General features: G+C 49.5%; 1 protein-coding gene across 4 annotated transcripts in view; it reads right to left on the reverse strand.

Moving 5' to 3' along the window:
- The window catches only part of HK2 (hexokinase 2), a 58,748-nt gene extending 42,264 nt beyond the window's left edge, over positions 1-16,484 (reverse strand). The window contains exon 1 of one of the 4 annotated variants that reach the window (XM_031008185.3): positions 15,803-16,484. In XM_031008185.3, coding sequence (XP_030864045.1) covers positions 15,803-15,865 — 63 coding nt within the window. In that variant the 5' untranslated portion in view covers positions 15,866-16,484. Of the gene's footprint in view, positions 1-14,846; positions 15,125-15,802 lie in introns of those variants that run through there. The other 3 variants (XM_055378149.2, XM_063695755.1, XM_063695754.1) reach the window with 3 other exon arrangements.
- Between the last annotated feature and the right edge of the window lie 1,019 nt (positions 16,485-17,503).

Here is a 17,503-nt window from a genome sequence, read left to right on the forward strand (position 1 = left end):
ACTTCCAAGCCTGAGAGGCTCGCTATTTCTCTAAATTCCATTTTTGAACAGCTCTACTTGTTTCAAAGAGTTTCCTCAATCAAAGATAAATCTGCTTTCTGATACTTCTGCCTAATCTCCATTCTGTCACTTGTGATAAGAGTTTCCAAACTTGCTGCACATCAGAATCACATGAGGAGCTTTTAAAAAAAACAGTAAGAATTCCAAGGATCCATTCCAGACTAACCAAATGACACCTCTAAGGCTGGGGCTCAAACACCTTCCCCTCTCCTCTGGCAGGTTTCCAATATGCCAATAACGTGATCGTGGTTGGCCCTGTTCTGATCAACACTGCATATCACTTTTCTGCCTGGGATCTTTGAGAGTCGGTGGTTAAGATATTAGGCCAGGTGTGACCCTGTGAGGTAATCCTGTGTTGATCCAGCCTGCTGGGAGTTGGGAAGACAAACTCTGCATTTGTTGTTAAGAGATGTAAGTTTCTGGATACTATCGAAGCAGACTCATTCAGGTCAAACCTTGATTTGTAGCTGGTGGTGGTGAAGGGAGTGCTCTGGCATCAGAAACACCAGTATGCAAATCCTAGTGGTAGTGTTCGTACAGGTGTGCGACATTAGAGGACTCTTCATCTGAACCCCAGCTTCCTCGCCACAAAACAGGATGAATAGCCCCACATGACAGAGTCATTAGCATAACTGTGGGGACAAAAGAGTTCTCTATCACCCCCCCCTTTCCTTCCACCCCTTCTTTCTTCTAAAGCTTCTCTCCACCCAGGGGCACCTTCAGGCAATCACAGACATTTCTCAACCCTCCTTAGTCACAAAGCAGAGGCTCTTTCCCCAAACTATTCCTTCTTTTTCTGTGATGGGCATGGACAAGGCTGCTTCTCTTTAAATCTCTATCTGGGAGAGGAGGAAAGGAGGAGGGGGCATTCCAGGCTGGGGAATCGGAGGCAGGCCAGAGCAAAGCCTGGCTGAGGAACGGGTTACCTTCCCGTCTGCCTGCCAAGCTGCCAGCCCAGGAAGCGAGGGCGTGTTAGACAGAAAGAGATAGCACTGTTAGTTGATATCTCTTCAGCAAGGGTTAGATCAGAGCTTCCTCATTGGGTAATTTTGGTCAGTTTCAGTTTTTCCCATAACATACCAGTCTGACATGCCCACTTCCTCTACAGAATTGGGGTTGGTGTCAGGGGAAGCCCTAAAGACAAATTAACCCCATACTCTCTAGGAAATAAGATAATACCCAAAATGGGAAGCCATTAACACCCATCCCCTTAAGTACCTGCATTTTCCTCCAGACCAGCACTTAAAAAAGGAGAGGAAATTGTGTCACTGTCACAAAGCAACAAATGGAGAGAACAAAAGGGGACACTCATGGAGGCTCCACTTCGAAGTATGCAGTGTGCAGGGTGGGCCATACACAGTCCTGGCCAGGTATGGGGAAGCCCAGGAAGGAAAGGCCTGGAGGTGACTGCAAGAAAGGGATCTCAGAGAAACCAGGCCCATTGGGGAGCGGCCTCGACCCAGGTCACACAGTTGAAACTAGAATCTGGATCACCTGGATGAATGTCAACCCTTCTGGTCCAGAAGCGCCCATCTCATTCTGCAGGCCCAATGCAACTGAAAGACTGGTGCCACTGCCTGGATCCTGAGCCCACCCCATCTGGTCCCTGTGGGAACCTGGCCTTGATCAAATTATTTACATCCAGAAGACAGCAATATTCCAATTTTGACAGTTTTTATATGAAGTACTACAGATCCTACCTTGAGTAAGGTACTCAAGGGTTTTAAAAGGGAAGTGTAGAAGAAACGAAACCTTAAATTTCAATGTCTAAGTCTGTAAGATCCGTATCATTCAATCCCTGAATCCTGACTACTGTTGCAACCCCAGCATCTTCCATGTTATGGCATTTATGGAACAGCTATTATATACAAAGCACTAGTGTACAGAAACATAATTTTACGAGAAATTAATTCTGGAAATGAATAGTGGTGGTAGTTCCACAGCAATGTGAATAACACACTTAATGCCACTAAATTGTACACTTAAAATGGTTAAAATGGTAAATTTTGTGATTAATATTTTATTACAATTTTTAAAAATTTTAAGAAATCAACAGCCCTGCTCTCTAGGACTTTATATCAAAGAAGCTGGCTCATATTATAGACCAATGAGTGTCTCTAGAATGCGTGGAGAGATGAATCTTGTCTAATAAGAATGTCGGGCACAATACAAGGCAGCCCATGGGAAGTGTCACAAATTTAAGTGGCCTGAGAGACTGGCAATCAAAGGGGATACTTTTGGAGCTCAGCCATCTTAGCAGATAAATGCTCACCTAGAGATAGCAGTGTGAAGGCTCAGGAGGCATGGGCAAGCCCCTAAGACCCTGGGAAATTACCAATTCCAGGAACAGAAAGCTCCTCACCTTCACAACCTTACATTAGCTCCCCATGAAATGCTTCATAGGTTTAGTTCTATCATTTTTAATCAAGGGCTCACAGGAAAGACTATAAAGACCACCGCACCATGTAAAGCTGCTGTGTCTTTCACTAATGCTTCCCTAGCCATTCAGTCCCCAGCAGGGTTTAGTGTCAGGAGAAAGTCTGGCTGCCCAGACACACTGTGCTACCTGTTATAGGCCGATGGGATGAAAACGACTGACTCAAAGAGAACTAACTATCCTTTTTGCCTTGACTGTCAGGAAGCTTGGAGCTCCGTCAAGTTTGTTTAACTTTAGAGACAGAGTCTTGCTCGGCTGCCCAGGCTGGAGTGCAATGACGCAATCATGGTTCACTGCAGCCTCAAACTCCTAGGCTGCAGCCTTAAACTCCTGGGCTCATGATCCTTCCACTGCAGCCTCCCAAGTAGCTAAGACTATAGGTATGCACCCTCGTACCCGGCTGATTTTTTTAATTTTATTTTTTCTTTAGAGACAGAGTCTCACTGCGTTGTCCAGACTGGTCTCAAACTCCTGGCCTTAAGCAATCCTTCCATCTTGGCCTCCCAAAGTGCTGGGATTACAAGCATGAGCCACCACACCTGGTCTGTCAAGTTTTTCAGTAATCATCTCGCCAGTTTGATGACTCTCGTTCTAGAAATCTTTTTACTGAAAGCTGAACCAAATCACTAAATCCTTTTAGTAAGCAAGCAGAAAATACATAATACATGAATAAGCAAATGTTCATCACTTGTGTCTGCAGGGCACACCCTCCTGGTAGAGGGCTGAATTCAAGTGATCACATAGGATAAGAAAGTTACTCCACAAGCATAGAAGCATCAAAGCAAAGGACGCAGGATGCCTGTGGCACAGCTGAACTTTGTCTCTCCAGTCTTGGGATATTTCTAATTGATTATCTAGAACCGTCTCTCCAGGTGCCCTAGATGACCACAGCTAAAAATCCTACCTTTTAGTTTCTAGACCCTAGAAGACCAACTGATTGAACTTCACCTTTCTTAACATGCATGTTCTTGTCCTGAAGATACAATCAGGTCATCTATATATTAGGCCAACACTCCTATTTGGCCCCTTTGACAGAAACTTAGAAAGGACCATACCTTCTGGAAGTCAGGGGCCTTATTATGACTACTTTCGTCTGCTTTAAATCAACCACAGTCAAAACAGGGTGGTGGGATGGGCACAGTGGCTCACACCAGTAATCCTAATACTTTGGCTGAGGAGGATCATTTGAAGCCAGGAGGTCAAGGCTGTAGTGAGCCATGATCACACTGCTGCACTCAGCCTGGGCAACAGTGCAAGACCCTGTCTCTTAAAAGCAAAAACAAGCCAGAGTGGTGCAACAGATAGTATACAGCAATAAGAATGCACCACCTACCACTACATGCAACCACACAGGTGAATCTCAAAATACAGTAAAACACTGGCTGAAAAATGCCAGACACAAATGGCGTCTTTTATATCCTGTATGAGTCTATTTATATTAAGCACAAAAACAGACCTATGCTGTTAGTCAGGACAGTGATTACACTTGATGGTTGGTGGTGGGTAGGAGAACATGGGGCTGGTTCAGGTAATGATCTGTTACTGGATCTGGATGGTGGTTACCTGCTGCTTTCAGTTTCCCATGTGCATTATACTTCAATTCAAAAGACGCTGGAAAAAAAAAGGCAGGTGGCACTGACTTGGCCCAAGTTTACCCACTATACACAGTCAAAGAGCCAAAGAAGATTAAAGAGGTCAAAAGAGGCCAAACAAAGAGAGATCCATCATTTAAATCTGGCCACACAAAGACTTCCAGTGACTCTATGCTGACACATGCTTGCAACTTAATTTCAAAAGAATTTCATATTTTTGCATTATTCCTTTGCCGGTGTTTTACCACAAATCTCTGACAAGGAAACCAAGACTTGGAGAAGCCTCCCCAAATCACAGGCCTAGTCCCTGAAGACCCATAGCATCCAGTGACCAGCCGAGTGCCCTAACCTAGGGCACAGGTGTGCCCACCCTGGGAAAGCCAAGCAACTGCTGTCAGTGACCTCATTAATAATAATGCCCTCACAGACTCCTCCTGGGAAGGCTGAGGCTGTACAAAGAGCAGCAAGTTTATTCTACAAAGTTGCCAGGGCAGGGCCAGATGTTTCTGATAAAAGAAAAAAAGATGAGCCGGGGGGAAGACACACAGCAGAACAGGGATTCTGTAAGTCTCCTGTCCTCTGAAAGCCCACGAACCGAAACTGACAGATCTCCTATGCCACTTCTTCAGATGGGACAAGGAACTTGTCCTCGCCAGGGCAGCCATGCCACCTCAGTCCAATGCCAGCTCTGACACACTGCAGACTCACAAACCCGAGGCGGCGGGTAAGCGCAGAGCTGACCAGGGAGGCATACGGGCCACTCCTCCAGGATCCTGTTGCAGCGGTTGTGAGTCACAGGGCTTCCTGTTCTTCCAGTTCTCAGTCTCAGCTGCATCAAGTTACAGCCAGACAGACCTTAGGCAGCAGCACCTGTCCAGGGTCCAGGAGATGGGCATTTTGGACACCCGGCCCAGGGTCCTCCTATCCTCAGACATTCTGTTCTGACTGCGGAGCAGCAGAGCAAAGGGGGATTATGTCCCAGATGCACGTGACCCTGGCACAGTTCACCTGCCAACAGATATTGACTGAGTGCAAAGTTGAGTGTGCCAGGGCTGGGCACTGAGGATACTGGGATAAAGGAGACACCAGCCTCTGCCAGGAAGGGGCTCAGTCTATTGGCAGAAGACAGATACATTAACAAGTAATTACAAACTGACAGGAAGGGCAGAACAGTGGGCAGTTTCTTTTACATTAATAAAATATGGATTTACAATCACTTAAATCACATACATCAATGTGAATCTGAGGAGTGTTTGTCTTGAAATGGTTAGAAATGTGTATGTGTTGGCCTCACTGCCCAGAATGTCCCCCCCTTGTCTAACAAACTCCCACTGACCCTCCACAGCCCAGCACAAATGGCCTCTCTGCAGTCATAGCAGCAGCTATCTCAATACTAGGATATAATAGGTGCTCAAGAAACCTTTGTTATAGTCATACACAAGGGGCTATGGGAACACCAAAGAGAAAAGGTGGACAAGTAACTTGGTGAAGGGGAAGAGCTGGCTACTCCCGACTGACCAGGTGCTCTGTGTCGGGCCTTGCTCTTCAGGCCAGCGCCCACACTGCATGGGATCCCCGCAGCAGCATGGTTTCCTCCCAGTCCACCTGTCTGCCCTGCCTAGGATGCTAGGTCCCTAGAAGTCAGACTCTGCCTACCCCTCGACAGCCCCAGGCCAGGGACCAGAATCTGCCTCTGAGCCTCTTGCCCCACAGTGGCATCTGAACTCCCCGCTCCTGTCTGCTGCCAGCGGTCCACTTGCTGGATCAAATACCTCTGGGTCTGTCCCAGTCTGCCCCATCCACCCCAAGATCACACCCACCACAGGCAACGTACTCACACTTCCCTGCTTACCCAAGACAATCTCAGTTTACACTTGTGGTCATGGCATAACTACTGATAGTGCTTTCTTCCATTCTCAAAAGTGGCCCAGTTTGGACAATTAGGGCATGCCCCTAGATTGTAAGTAAATCCTGCCTTAGATCTTGGGAAACTGACACCTAAAATGATAAGAGTTCATGCTGCACAAACGGTGTTTTAAAAAAACATGATGGGGATCAAGAAACTGGGTTCCAGATCTGGGGCTTATCCTATGTGAGCTTGGGCTGGTCCCTTAGTACACAACATCTGGTTTCCTTAACTATAAAATGAAGGGTTTGTTTAGACTACATGGTCCCAAAGGTCCCTTCCCAGCTGATACCTGACTCATAACCCCATGAAACTGAAACATAAGTGAAATTGAAACATAGTTGTCCCAGGAGCTTTGTGCTGGGGGTTAAGGGCACTGGCTCTGGAGTCACATTGCCTGGGTCTGGATTCTTGCTTGCCCTGGGGCAAGGTACTATCCTATTCTGTGCCTGGTCTCTTCATTTGAATAATAGATAATAACAGGACCTACCTGGAGGGCAGCTTGAGGGTGGCCTGAGTTACTACACACAGAGCTGATGGGAAGAGGCTACAGGACTTCGTGGAGGGGACTGAGACAGAAAAGTTTGGGAGGAAACAGGAAGCAGGAAGAGGAAGTCCCTCAAATGGGAAAGAAGGAAAAGTGGCAGTTTCGAATGCCCTCATTTAACCCTAATTAAAGCTGTCAGATGGTTCATCTGGCTTTATTCCTTCAGACAATATGGAGATGCCAGAAGGAAGGGATTGGGAAAAAGGCCTTTTAAGAACATGGACCACCTCCAAGCATCCAGGGCAGAAATGGTGGAAAGGCAGGAAGGCTGAGTGGGCGGGAGGTGGGTGGGCCCCAAGGGCTTCCAGAGCCAGTTTCTCAGAGCCTGACTCACTCTCCTGGTTAACGCTGAGATAAGATTTAACCAAGGCAGGAAAGAATGTCCGGGAAATGCTTAGAGATCCATCTGCAAACAAAATGAGTGACCACCCCTAAAAGAGGGCAGCATTTTAGGGGAAATGAGATTCTCTGTTCACAGGAACAGGGCCAAGACTCCTGACTCCTGACGTGGATAAGGCAACGGCTGTTCAAGAGGTGGGATGGAGGGTATGGGTTCCACATGCAGAATCCCCCTGGGCTTCGTGAAGAACCCAGGGCACCCTGGGCTCAGCAGGAAGGAACACACTCAACAGCCCAGGGTCTGTATATGAGGGGCAAAGAGCTGTCTGCCAAAGCCCAGGATGCCCAGGGAACCTCACCCAATCTGCCGAAAGAATGTGAGAATGGCCATTCCCTTCTGTGAAATTCCAGGGGTCGGTGGGGCCAAACCTATCATGGCGGGTCCTGTGACTCTTCAGCACAGGGCACTGCAAATGATTTCCCCTGTGGAAAGCCAGGTCTGGGAGAGATGTGAAGATGAGTGAGCAAGTATTTAACTGACAAACTCCACAGCAGAAGAATATGAAATCCCAAGTAAGCAGCCTCCACAATGCCCTCTGAAGCCTCTGCTCTTCTCTGGGTTAGTTACCGGGGACAGAGAGGTTAGGGAAAAGGAGCTGGAACTAACCCTGTGATCATTCAGCACAGCTGTGTCTCCTGCGACATCGCAAGGATGCTTCAACCTGAAGTGCACTAATGTCCCAGGCATCCCAGAGACCTCGAATGGGGGAGCCACCTCTGTAGAGGACCAGAAGAAAAACAATTTAGAGGAAGAGCTTAAGGATGGATCTCCTACGCCCAGGAAAGAGAAGGTTTTAGAAGCACTGTGGATGCACCCTTCTTCCCTGGCTTCAGGAACTTTCCATCCTTCTGACTTCTCTGTCCTCTGATTCAATCCAACGTCACACAGAGACACAAATGGACCTGAAACCACTTACTCTAAAAGAAGCTCTTGGGAATTATCCAGGGTAAAGCAGGGCCTCTTTTTGCTCCTGTCCAGGCGGACGGTGCAGTGGGACATCTAAGACTGTGTCTCTCCCTATGTACAGATGCTCCGACTTACAATGAGGTTATGTCCCGATTAGTAAGTCAAAAATGCATTTCATACACCTAACCTACCATCGAACACAAAGCCTATTTTACAATAAAGTGTTGAATATCTCATGTAATTTATTGAATACTGTACTGAAAGTGCAAAACATAATGGTTATATAAATACTGAAAGTACAGGTTCTACTGAATGCGTATCACTTTTGTGCCATTGTGAAGTCAAAAAAAAATCATTAAGTTGAACCATTGTTAAGTACCAATACTTAATACATAAAGCATTGACTATATGTCAGGCACAGTTCTCAGAGCTTGACACCTGTTAACCCTCTTTCTCTTTCATTCTTACAACTATTCAATTAAAGTGTTATCCAAACAATCTTTGCATTTTATAGGGAAAAGAAACTGAGGCCTAGACAGGTAGAATAACTGACCCAAGCTCACACTGCGTGTTATGCAGAAAGCCAGAGTTCAACCCCAGGGAGCCTGACTCCAGCTCATCAAACAGCCTCTCCCAGTAACTGTCAGGCTGTCCCTCAGTGGATGTCACTGGCCTACCTCCTCTGCTCCCCAGCTCAAGTGCCTTCTGAATTTCCATTACACCAGCTCACATGCCTGTCTTGTTGGGAAGCCTGGCTCATGCCCAGCCTCCATGGAAACTACAGCAGCACCAGGGTGAGCATCTTTCAAGGGCAACTGAGTAAACTCCTCTTGCTGGCTTTCTGGAGCACTTGTATTGCCCACATTTCTCTGGTTGAGAATACAGAAACAGCAACTAGCTCCCGTCCCCTGGAAACCTGCCCCCCAGCAAGGGACTGTGGGCATCTGCAGACTGCTGTGAACTGTAGACCTCATCTTAAGTTCGTCTTTTGTAGAAGCCCATTTCCCACTATGACAGTCACATGACATGGCACACTGTTGAGAACTCAGGGCTCTGATCCCAACTGGGGCTACTAACTTGCTGTATGACCATCAGCAATACACCTGAAAACTGAAGGGGGTGGCGGGGATGGACCATGTTCTTCTAAAGCAGTTTCTCAAACTTGACACGTAGACATTTTGGGCCAGGTAATTTTTTGTTGTGGGGAGCTATCTTGTGCATGGTGGAATATTCAGCAACATTCCTAGCCTCTGCTTACTAGATATCACTAACACACACTCACCCAAACCTGCCTCTGCTTACTAGATGTCAGTAACACACACTCACCCAAACCTTTGTGACAACCAAAAATGTCTCCAGACATTGCCAAAGTCCACTGGGGGACAAAATCACTCCTAGTTGAAAACTACTGCTTTAAATGAAGAATTTTAAAAAGATAGGCTTTGTCTCTGGAAATTTGAGTAAGGTGGAAATTCTTGCTCTTTATGATAGGCTGGGATAGCCCCTCACAAAAAACGTATCTGTCCCAAAATGTCAATAGCACCAAGGCTGAGAAAACTGCTTTAAAGATAAGCAGAAAGAGCTACTCCAGCACAAGGAAGCATGGCGTGTGATCTACAGAGTGTGATATGAAGACGTGTCGAGTGAGCTGTGGGATTTAATTTGCCACATCCCAACCCCCACAGCTTTTTTTTTTTTTTTTTTTTTTTTTGAGACAGAGTCTTGCTCTGTCGCCCAGGCTGGAGTGCATTGGTGCAATCTCGGCTCACTGCAAGCTCCACCTCCCGGGCTCAACTGATTCTCCTGCCTCAGCCTCCCAAGTAGTTGGGACTACAGGTGCCTGCCACCACGCCCGGCTAATTTTTTTTTTTTTTTTTTGTATTTTTAGTAGAGACGGGGTTTCACCGTGTTAGCCAGGATGGTCTTGATATCCTGACCTCGTGATCCGCCCGCCTTGGCCTCCCAAAGTGCTGGGATTACAGGCATGAGCCACCGCGCCCGGCATAACCCCCACAGCTTTGAAAAGGCAAAGACAGACTACGTACAGTGTTGGAAAACAAACCAAACCTGCTGACTTCAAAGCTCAGCGATGATAATGAGGAATGTCTTATCAAGATTTGGTCTTTTAAACCGGAAGTATGTGAACAAAGGAAGCCAGTTTTCTGGGGCTCCAAGTTCTTTCAGTTCATCAGATCTCCTTACTCCCACTGCCAACAGTGGTTTGTGTTGCTCTGATTCCCCCCCTGGAAAAGGACCTCCAATTGCCCCAAACTCCCCAGAGTACTGGAAAAGTTCAACTTTGAAAAGTGATGTTTAAAAAAAAAAAAAAATGCCTGGCGCGGTGGCTCACGCCAATGTAATCCCAGTACTTTGGGAGGCCTAGGCAAGTGGATCACGAGGTCAGGAGATAAGACCATCCTGGCTAACACAGTGAAAAACCCCATCTCTACTAAAGATATAAAAAAATTAACCAGACGTGGTGGTGGGCACCTGTAGTCCCAGCTACTCGGGAGGCTGAGGCAGGCAAACGGCAGGAACCCAGGAGGCCGAGGTTGCAGTGAGCTGAGATCACGCCACTGCACTCCAGCCTGGGCGACAGAGTGAGACTCCATCTCAAAAAAAAAAAAAAAAAAAGGCCAGGCGCAGCGGCTCACGCCTGTAATCCCAGCACTTTGGGAGGACAAAGTGGGCAGATCACGAGGTCAAGACATCAAGACCATCCTGGTCAACATGGTGAAACCCCACCTCTACTAAAAATACAAAAATTAGCTGGGCATGGTGGTGCGCACCTGTAGTCCCAGCTACTCGGGAGACTGAGGTAGGAGAATCACTTGAACCCAGGAGGTGGAGGTTGCAGTGAGCCAAGATTGTGCCACTGCACTCCAGCCTGGTGACAGAGCGAAACTCTGTCTCACAAAAAAAAAAAAAAAATTGACTTTGGCTGAGCTCAGGGGAGTTAATTCATTCAAAGGTAGAGGAAAAAGTGCTTCTTAGCTCTCTCTGAAATGTAAGTTTGGCAATATAAAACAAACGGATGGTTAACAAAAGCTACAAAGTATTCCTACTACCATCAGTTGTCTTCTGAGCAGAGAAAGGGACAGAGTTAGGTTACCAAGATGTTACATATTGAACAAATGGAGTGAATTGTACCTGTCAATGTCAGTTTGTCCAATCAAAATTAACATAGACAAAAATAATATTATTAAGGTTTCAATCAGCAATTTACTCTTGATACTCTAATCCCATACGTGCGGACTAATGGCACGTGGTAGGTGTCCAAAATGTGCCAAGGTTCCTTGAGGCTCTAACTCCAGCCCCACCCATGGTAATTCACTCTTTTGACTTAGCGGCCATATCTCTCTAGACAACTGAAAAGTATCTGGGTTTCTGTCTCCCACATCACACTCAGAGAGCCTTGCACTCACTGTAGGTTCTTAAAAAAAACATTAAAATTCTTGGCTTTCTTGACTCTTGGGGTCTCTGTTCAATCTTTTCACTTCCAAGATATTCCTCTCAAGCCCAGCATTGAAGGTCACCCCCTTGCTCATACAACAGGGAATCTACATGAGCTATGTCTATTACAGGATTCCAGTGCAAATGTCACCAGTCTATGTGTATTAAAACAATTTGGTCAATGGTCAGAGAAAGGAGTATATACTTCATTTTATCTCTATGGTTAACCCTGATTCTCCATTCTTAAGAGACAAAATCCTGCATCTTGTATACTAACTTATCTCAATCAATAGAAAGAATCAGCCAGGCGCGGTGGCTCACTCCTGTAATCCCACCACTTTGGGAGGCGGAGTCAGGCGGATCACGAGGTCAGGAGATTGAGACCATCCTGGATAACACGGTGAAACCTCGTCTCTACTAAAAATACAAAAAAATACCCGGGCATGGTGGCAGGCGCCTGTAGTCCCAGCTACTCGGGAGGGTGAGGCAGGAGAATGGCGTGAACCCGGGAGGCGGAGTTTGCAGTGAGCTGAGATTGCGCCACTGCACTCCAGCCTGGGTGACAGAGCGAGACTCCGTCTCAAAAAAAAAAAAAAAAAAATAGAAAGAATCTTCTATCTCTCCATAGGCAGGACACACAGTCTTGATTGCTGAAGGACAGGAAACTCTCCTCCCCTTTCTCTCTCCCTCCTCAGGACCGGCCTCAGGTCATGTTTTGGCCTCAGGTCATGCTTTGGATGAAGAGGTAACTGCGAACTGCCCCTCCAAGTGTCCACCCATATACCATCCCTTTAGCCTAAGACTAGCTGCCCCTGCCCAGCTCCTCCACTTCCTGCAGCCCTGGTTTAGCTTCTTTCTCCAGAAAGGTCTCCTCCTTTACTCTTGTACTCACTGAGCACCTCACCAGTGGCCAGGAACTGCAGCGACAAACCTAACAGCCAAGATTCTCCCTGCCCTGAGGAAGGAAGCCAAACTGAAAACCATCAACTCTAACAGATGGTGGAATGAAACAAATGTCATGCAAGGTTCAAACACACTAATGTTGGCACACAGGAGGGGGAGAAGGAAGCAGAAAGAAAATTAAGACAGTAAACTGCATTTGAGCTGGAAGGGGTTAAGTGGAAAGAAGCCAAGCAGAGTTCAGGGCCCAAAAATGGCAAGGGCAGGCCGCATGCGGTGGCTCACGCCTGTAATCCCAACACTACGGGAGGCTGAGGCAGGTGGATCACAAGGTAAGGAGATCGAGACCATCCTGGCCAACATGGTGAAACCCTGTCTCTACTAAAAATACAAAAAATAGCTGGGCATGGTGGCGCATGCCTGTAATCCCAACTACTCAGGAGGCTGAGGCAGGAGAATCGCTTAAACCTGGGAGGCAGAGGTTGCCCTAAGCCGAGATAGCGCCACTGCACTCCAGCCTGGTGACAGAGTGAAACTGTGTCTCAAAAAAAAAAAAAAAAAAAAAAAAAGGCAAGGGCAAAAAGGACCTAGTGTGAACAGGCAGGACAGAGGAATGAAAGGATGGAGAGGAAGATGAGGCTAAGCTGGGGGGTAGAAGCGGGAGGCAATTAAGAGCTGTAGAGAGCTCCTGAAATGATCCAGTCTGGCTCCAGAAAGAGTTTTAGGGACACCCTTAGCAGGCCTCCAAAGTAACCAAGAGACCAGTTGACAGAGAGTTGATGAAAATGAATCCAGGACTCTCAGCTGGAGTAGCCAGAGGGTACTGGTGCCACTGATCAAACCAACAGAAGAGCTAGTTCCATCTGTGGTCATGATGGGTGGGGGTGCTACCAGCAGCCAGGAGCGGGCACAGGCCCGGGCCAGGAGCCCACTCACGCCCCCCAGAGACAGGCGAGTATGTGCTCAAGAGCGTGGTGCTCTAAAGCCAAATGCATGGCTTCGATTCCCAGCTCATACAGAAAAGCTGGTGACCTTGGGCAAGTTACCCCTGGGCCTCAGTTAAACAGGGATGCTAATAACAATCAGTCTTCACCTCTTGGGACTGATTTGAATGTTAATAAGCTGACATACCTAAAGAGCTTAGAACAGTGCCAGGTACACAGCAGGTGCTCTGCAGTCGCTCCTGAGTTCCAATTGGCAAAAGTGAGGAAATAACCCTGATTCTCATCTCTAATGCCCCAAAACACTGGGCTTGTCCATCAGGAGACGACAAGTGACCTCGTTGGGCAGGTGAACCCAAGCCTTCCACGTCCTCAGACTACAACCCAGAATATGTAAGATTATCTTATCACAAGGGGATTTCAGAAGGGTCCAAATCAAAAGGTCTTTTCAAAAGACTCTAAAGTTATACTAAATTTTCATTCTTCTCTCTTAATTCTTCTTTCCAATGGCAGCTCAGAAAGATGGTTCCAAGATACTCTGAGTCTCTGCTTTCTATGTAACTGCCACTGGAATCAAACAACTTCGCTCACCTAAGCTGGGAGTCAAATCCCAGATTCTGACAATTACTGAGTTAAAGGCCTGATTCAATTCTGCCCCTATTGGTGGTTTAGAGGAAATACACCCAAGGGTCCTCAGGGACACTTCTCAAACTGACAGGTGGCTGCAAGGGTAGAGAAAACCTACAGGAATGACAGTTGCACACTGCAGTGCTTAATAATCGCAACTCCATAAAGTGGACAAGCCTACTGTTATTATTGCATTTCACAAAGAGAAACGGGCTGTCCAAAGAGGCTCAGGGTGCTATGGTTAATAAACCACAAGACAGAGATTACAACTCATTTCCAGATACCCTGGTTAATTCCCGTTCCACTCTGGGGGAAGAGAGATGACCCCCATTCCAAGATTGAGAGTGGTATAACTCCAACGGGGTTCCAACCCTGGTGCCCTCCTCTGGATTGAGGAAGAGTAAATTTATGCAAGGATTCAAATGTCCTGGGGTAATACCCAAAGGAGAACTCCCTGAGATTAATGACGCTCCACTGTGTATTTTAGGACTTGCCAAGAGATGATAGCCTTCCCCAAGAGTTCTTAGAAGTTGAGAAGTTACCAAGATCCTGCCAGCTCAAATCAAAGGCATGTTTTTAAGTAAACTGAATCAAGGTGCAGAGCCACATCCCAGGAATTAGAGAATAACAGCCATTTACAAACAGTAAAACCCAAGTAAATCAACCGCCTCTGCTCGCTCCTCCAGACTTGAGGCTGGGTAACTTCTGCTTTTCTTGGAGGTTCACGCGCCATCACTACATTAATATGCCTCCTATGCCCTCGGGGCCGCCAGAATGGGAATATGAGCAGGTTGTCGCACAGAACGGTAATGGCAAGACATTTTCCCAAAAATGTGTTCCCATCAGATATTGAAATTCCAAGTATGTAATTGAGCAACGCTCCGTTGCCTCACAGCTCTTAAAACAACCTCCCTCCAGCTAATCCCTTCCCAACTTGTCCCCTACCTCAAATCGTAGCCCAGGCCTGGGCCAGGAGCCAATCCCCTAATCCCGGGCATTTCAGAAACTCAATTCTGAGCGCGCCCCTGGCCCTGCCCGGCCCCGGCCCCGGCCCCGGCCCCATCCCCACCCCCATACCCCGAGGCGGGGAATGAGAGATTCCCGGCTTGGCCTGAGGCTCTTTCTTATGTAAATGACCCGGCCGCGGTGAGCGCTCAGCCGTAGGGAGCTGCGGAGCGAGGTGGGAACAGACAGGTCGAGGCTTAAGGAAAAAAAAGCCCGTTTTCGGAAGGACATAAATCTCAAGAATCTCAAGTAATCCAGGAACGCGGCGCGTTGGCCTCTCCGAGTAACTTTTAGGGCAAACCAGAAAGTAACAACCAAAGTCCTCCCCTTACTCAGAGGCAGATCCTGAGGACACGAGGCTGGGCGGTCCCGAGGCTGATTTGGAGGGGCGGGGGTTAATGGGGGACGCCCCTCGCCGAGCCTCAGTTCCGGGCGCCACAGTTCCGGGGAGGGGGCGCGGCGGGCGGAGTTCCTCTGCCCCTTTCCTACTCCTTCCCGGGTCAGCTTCTCCTCGAGTCCACCCCCGCAGGGCCGCGGGGAAGGAGAAGGGAACCGCTCGTCTCCTACACGCGGTCCGCGAGCGCGGACGGCCCCCGGCGGCCCCACGCGGCAGCGGAGCAGCCTCCAGCAGCCACGATTCTCTCCACGTGCTCTCGCCGGAACTCGCGCTGCAGAAGGGGGCTCCCTCCCACGTGGGCGCAGCAATCCCTGACTACCTGCGGGGTGACCCGCCCCTCCAGTAACAGGGAAAAAGGGACTGGGGGAGAGAGCGTGAGCGCGTGCCGGAGCTCAGGGAGGGAGGGCGCCAGGCGGAGCGCGACCTCGGCTCCCCGCCCGCGCGCACTCGCCGGCTGTGCTTAGCGGACGTGGCTCCTGGCGCCCAGGAGTGTCCCGGCTGCCCAAACTTTTTCCGCGTCCCAGGCCCCGAGCAGGGAGGAAGCGGGTCCCCGCAGGGTCGAGGAAGAGACTGATGGAGGCCAGGCCACTTTGCCAGAGCCCAGCCTGCCGCCCCGCCCGCGCTGACTTACCTTCTGCACTTGGTCGTGGTTGAGCTCCGTGAAGAAGTAGGCAAGCAGATGCGAGGCAATCATCCTGCCGCGGCCCGACGGCGCAGAGTTGGGAAACCGAGGCGGAGACGCGAGCGGGGAGGCGGGCGGCGCGGTCCGACTGCTTTGTGCTGGGGCTTGGCTGCCGGGCCGGGAGCTGGGAGTCCGGACGGCGCACAAAGAAGGCTACCGGCGAGGGTGCGCCCGGCTGGCGGAGGGCGCGGGTCTCCGGAGACGTGATTTTGGCGTCACAACTGCTAGAAGGCGCCTCAGTTCTCTCCTGGCGACGTGTCCGGTTGTCCCACGTCAAGGCGCTAACTTCGGCCACAGGATCACTGAGGCTCAACTTGAGAAGAATCTCAGCCCGGCTCCACTCGGGCAGTGGGACCTCTCCGATTCACAGGCGCGTGGCTCGGGCCCGCGGATTTTCTTAGCTGGGTGACACGATGTTGCCAGCGGCAGCCCGGGACTCCTGCGCCGGAGTTTCATGCAACAATGTGGCTTATTGAGGGGCTGCCGGCCCGCGGGCCTCCGGATCAGTGACGTGCGCACGCCCATTGGCTGCGCGGGGAGGGTGTGTGCGCCCACGGGCCGCCCGCCGCCGTGGCGCAGCCAATCATCGCTCACGGCTCGCGGGCGCGGCCGCTCAGACACCGGAGCCGGCATCCTGGGGAGGCGCGCCGGGGGCGGGGGGCGGGGGAGGGGCGGGGCGCCTGAGATGGGACGTGTGGTCCGTGGCTAAAGGCTGGGACGGAAAGGCGCATGAGCCACCGCCGCGTCAGGCTCGGCTATGGGTGGGGGGAGCGTGATCGCGGACCCGGGGTGTGGGGCGACTGGAAAAACGGGCCACTGGACCAGCACACGCCCTGTGCGGAGAGACACTGTCTGGCATCTCGGGATCATGTGAGGGGCTCCCACTGCCCAGTCACACGTCTAAAGCATCCTAGTTCTTACCTATTGTAGCACGGCCGGAAAGTGAGCTGCCTTAGCTGCTGATTGTACTAGAGCAGGCAATACAAGAGTCGGCCCATCCTCAAAACCACTGATAGGATGTGAGTTTCACTAACCCCGTTTTACAGATGAGGAAATTGAGGCAAGGCCAGGGCTCACACCTGTAATCCCAGCACTTTGGGAGTCCAAGGTTGGAGGGTTGCTTGAGACCAGGAGTTCATGACCAGCCTGGGCGACATAGTGAGACCCCCATCTTCCCAAATAAAAATAAATAAATCAGCCGGACATGGTGGCATGTGCCTGTAGTCCCTGCTGCTCAGAAGGCTAAGATGGAAGGATAGCTTGAGCCCAGGAGTTCGAGACTGCAGTGAGCTATGATCATACCACTGTACTCCAGCCTAGGTGACAGAGGGAGACCTTGTCTCAAAAAGAAAAGAGACTTGCACGAGGTCACATAGCTAATAAGTGGCAGATAGGGAAGAGAACCCCTGTCCCTCTACTTTAAGGCCCTATTCGCTTGCCCCATTATCCCATGCTGCCTCTCTAAGAGCCAGAGAAGTAGGAGGTAGAAAAAGAGCATCTCTGCAGCTCTGGGACTGATGATGTGAATGAACTGGGTAGATGGTAAGTGTGTAACTGGGTGATCTTGGACATGGGATGGGGTGGGTGAGGGGGCTTACCAATGCTGAGAGGAGTGGAAGCCCCAACCCCAGCTAATGCTAGACACCAGAC

This window comes from Gorilla gorilla, chromosome 12 (assembly GCF_029281585.2).
Source record: "Gorilla gorilla gorilla isolate KB3781 chromosome 12, NHGRI_mGorGor1-v2.1_pri, whole genome shotgun sequence".
NCBI lineage: Eukaryota > Metazoa > Chordata > Mammalia > Primates > Hominidae > Gorilla > Gorilla gorilla.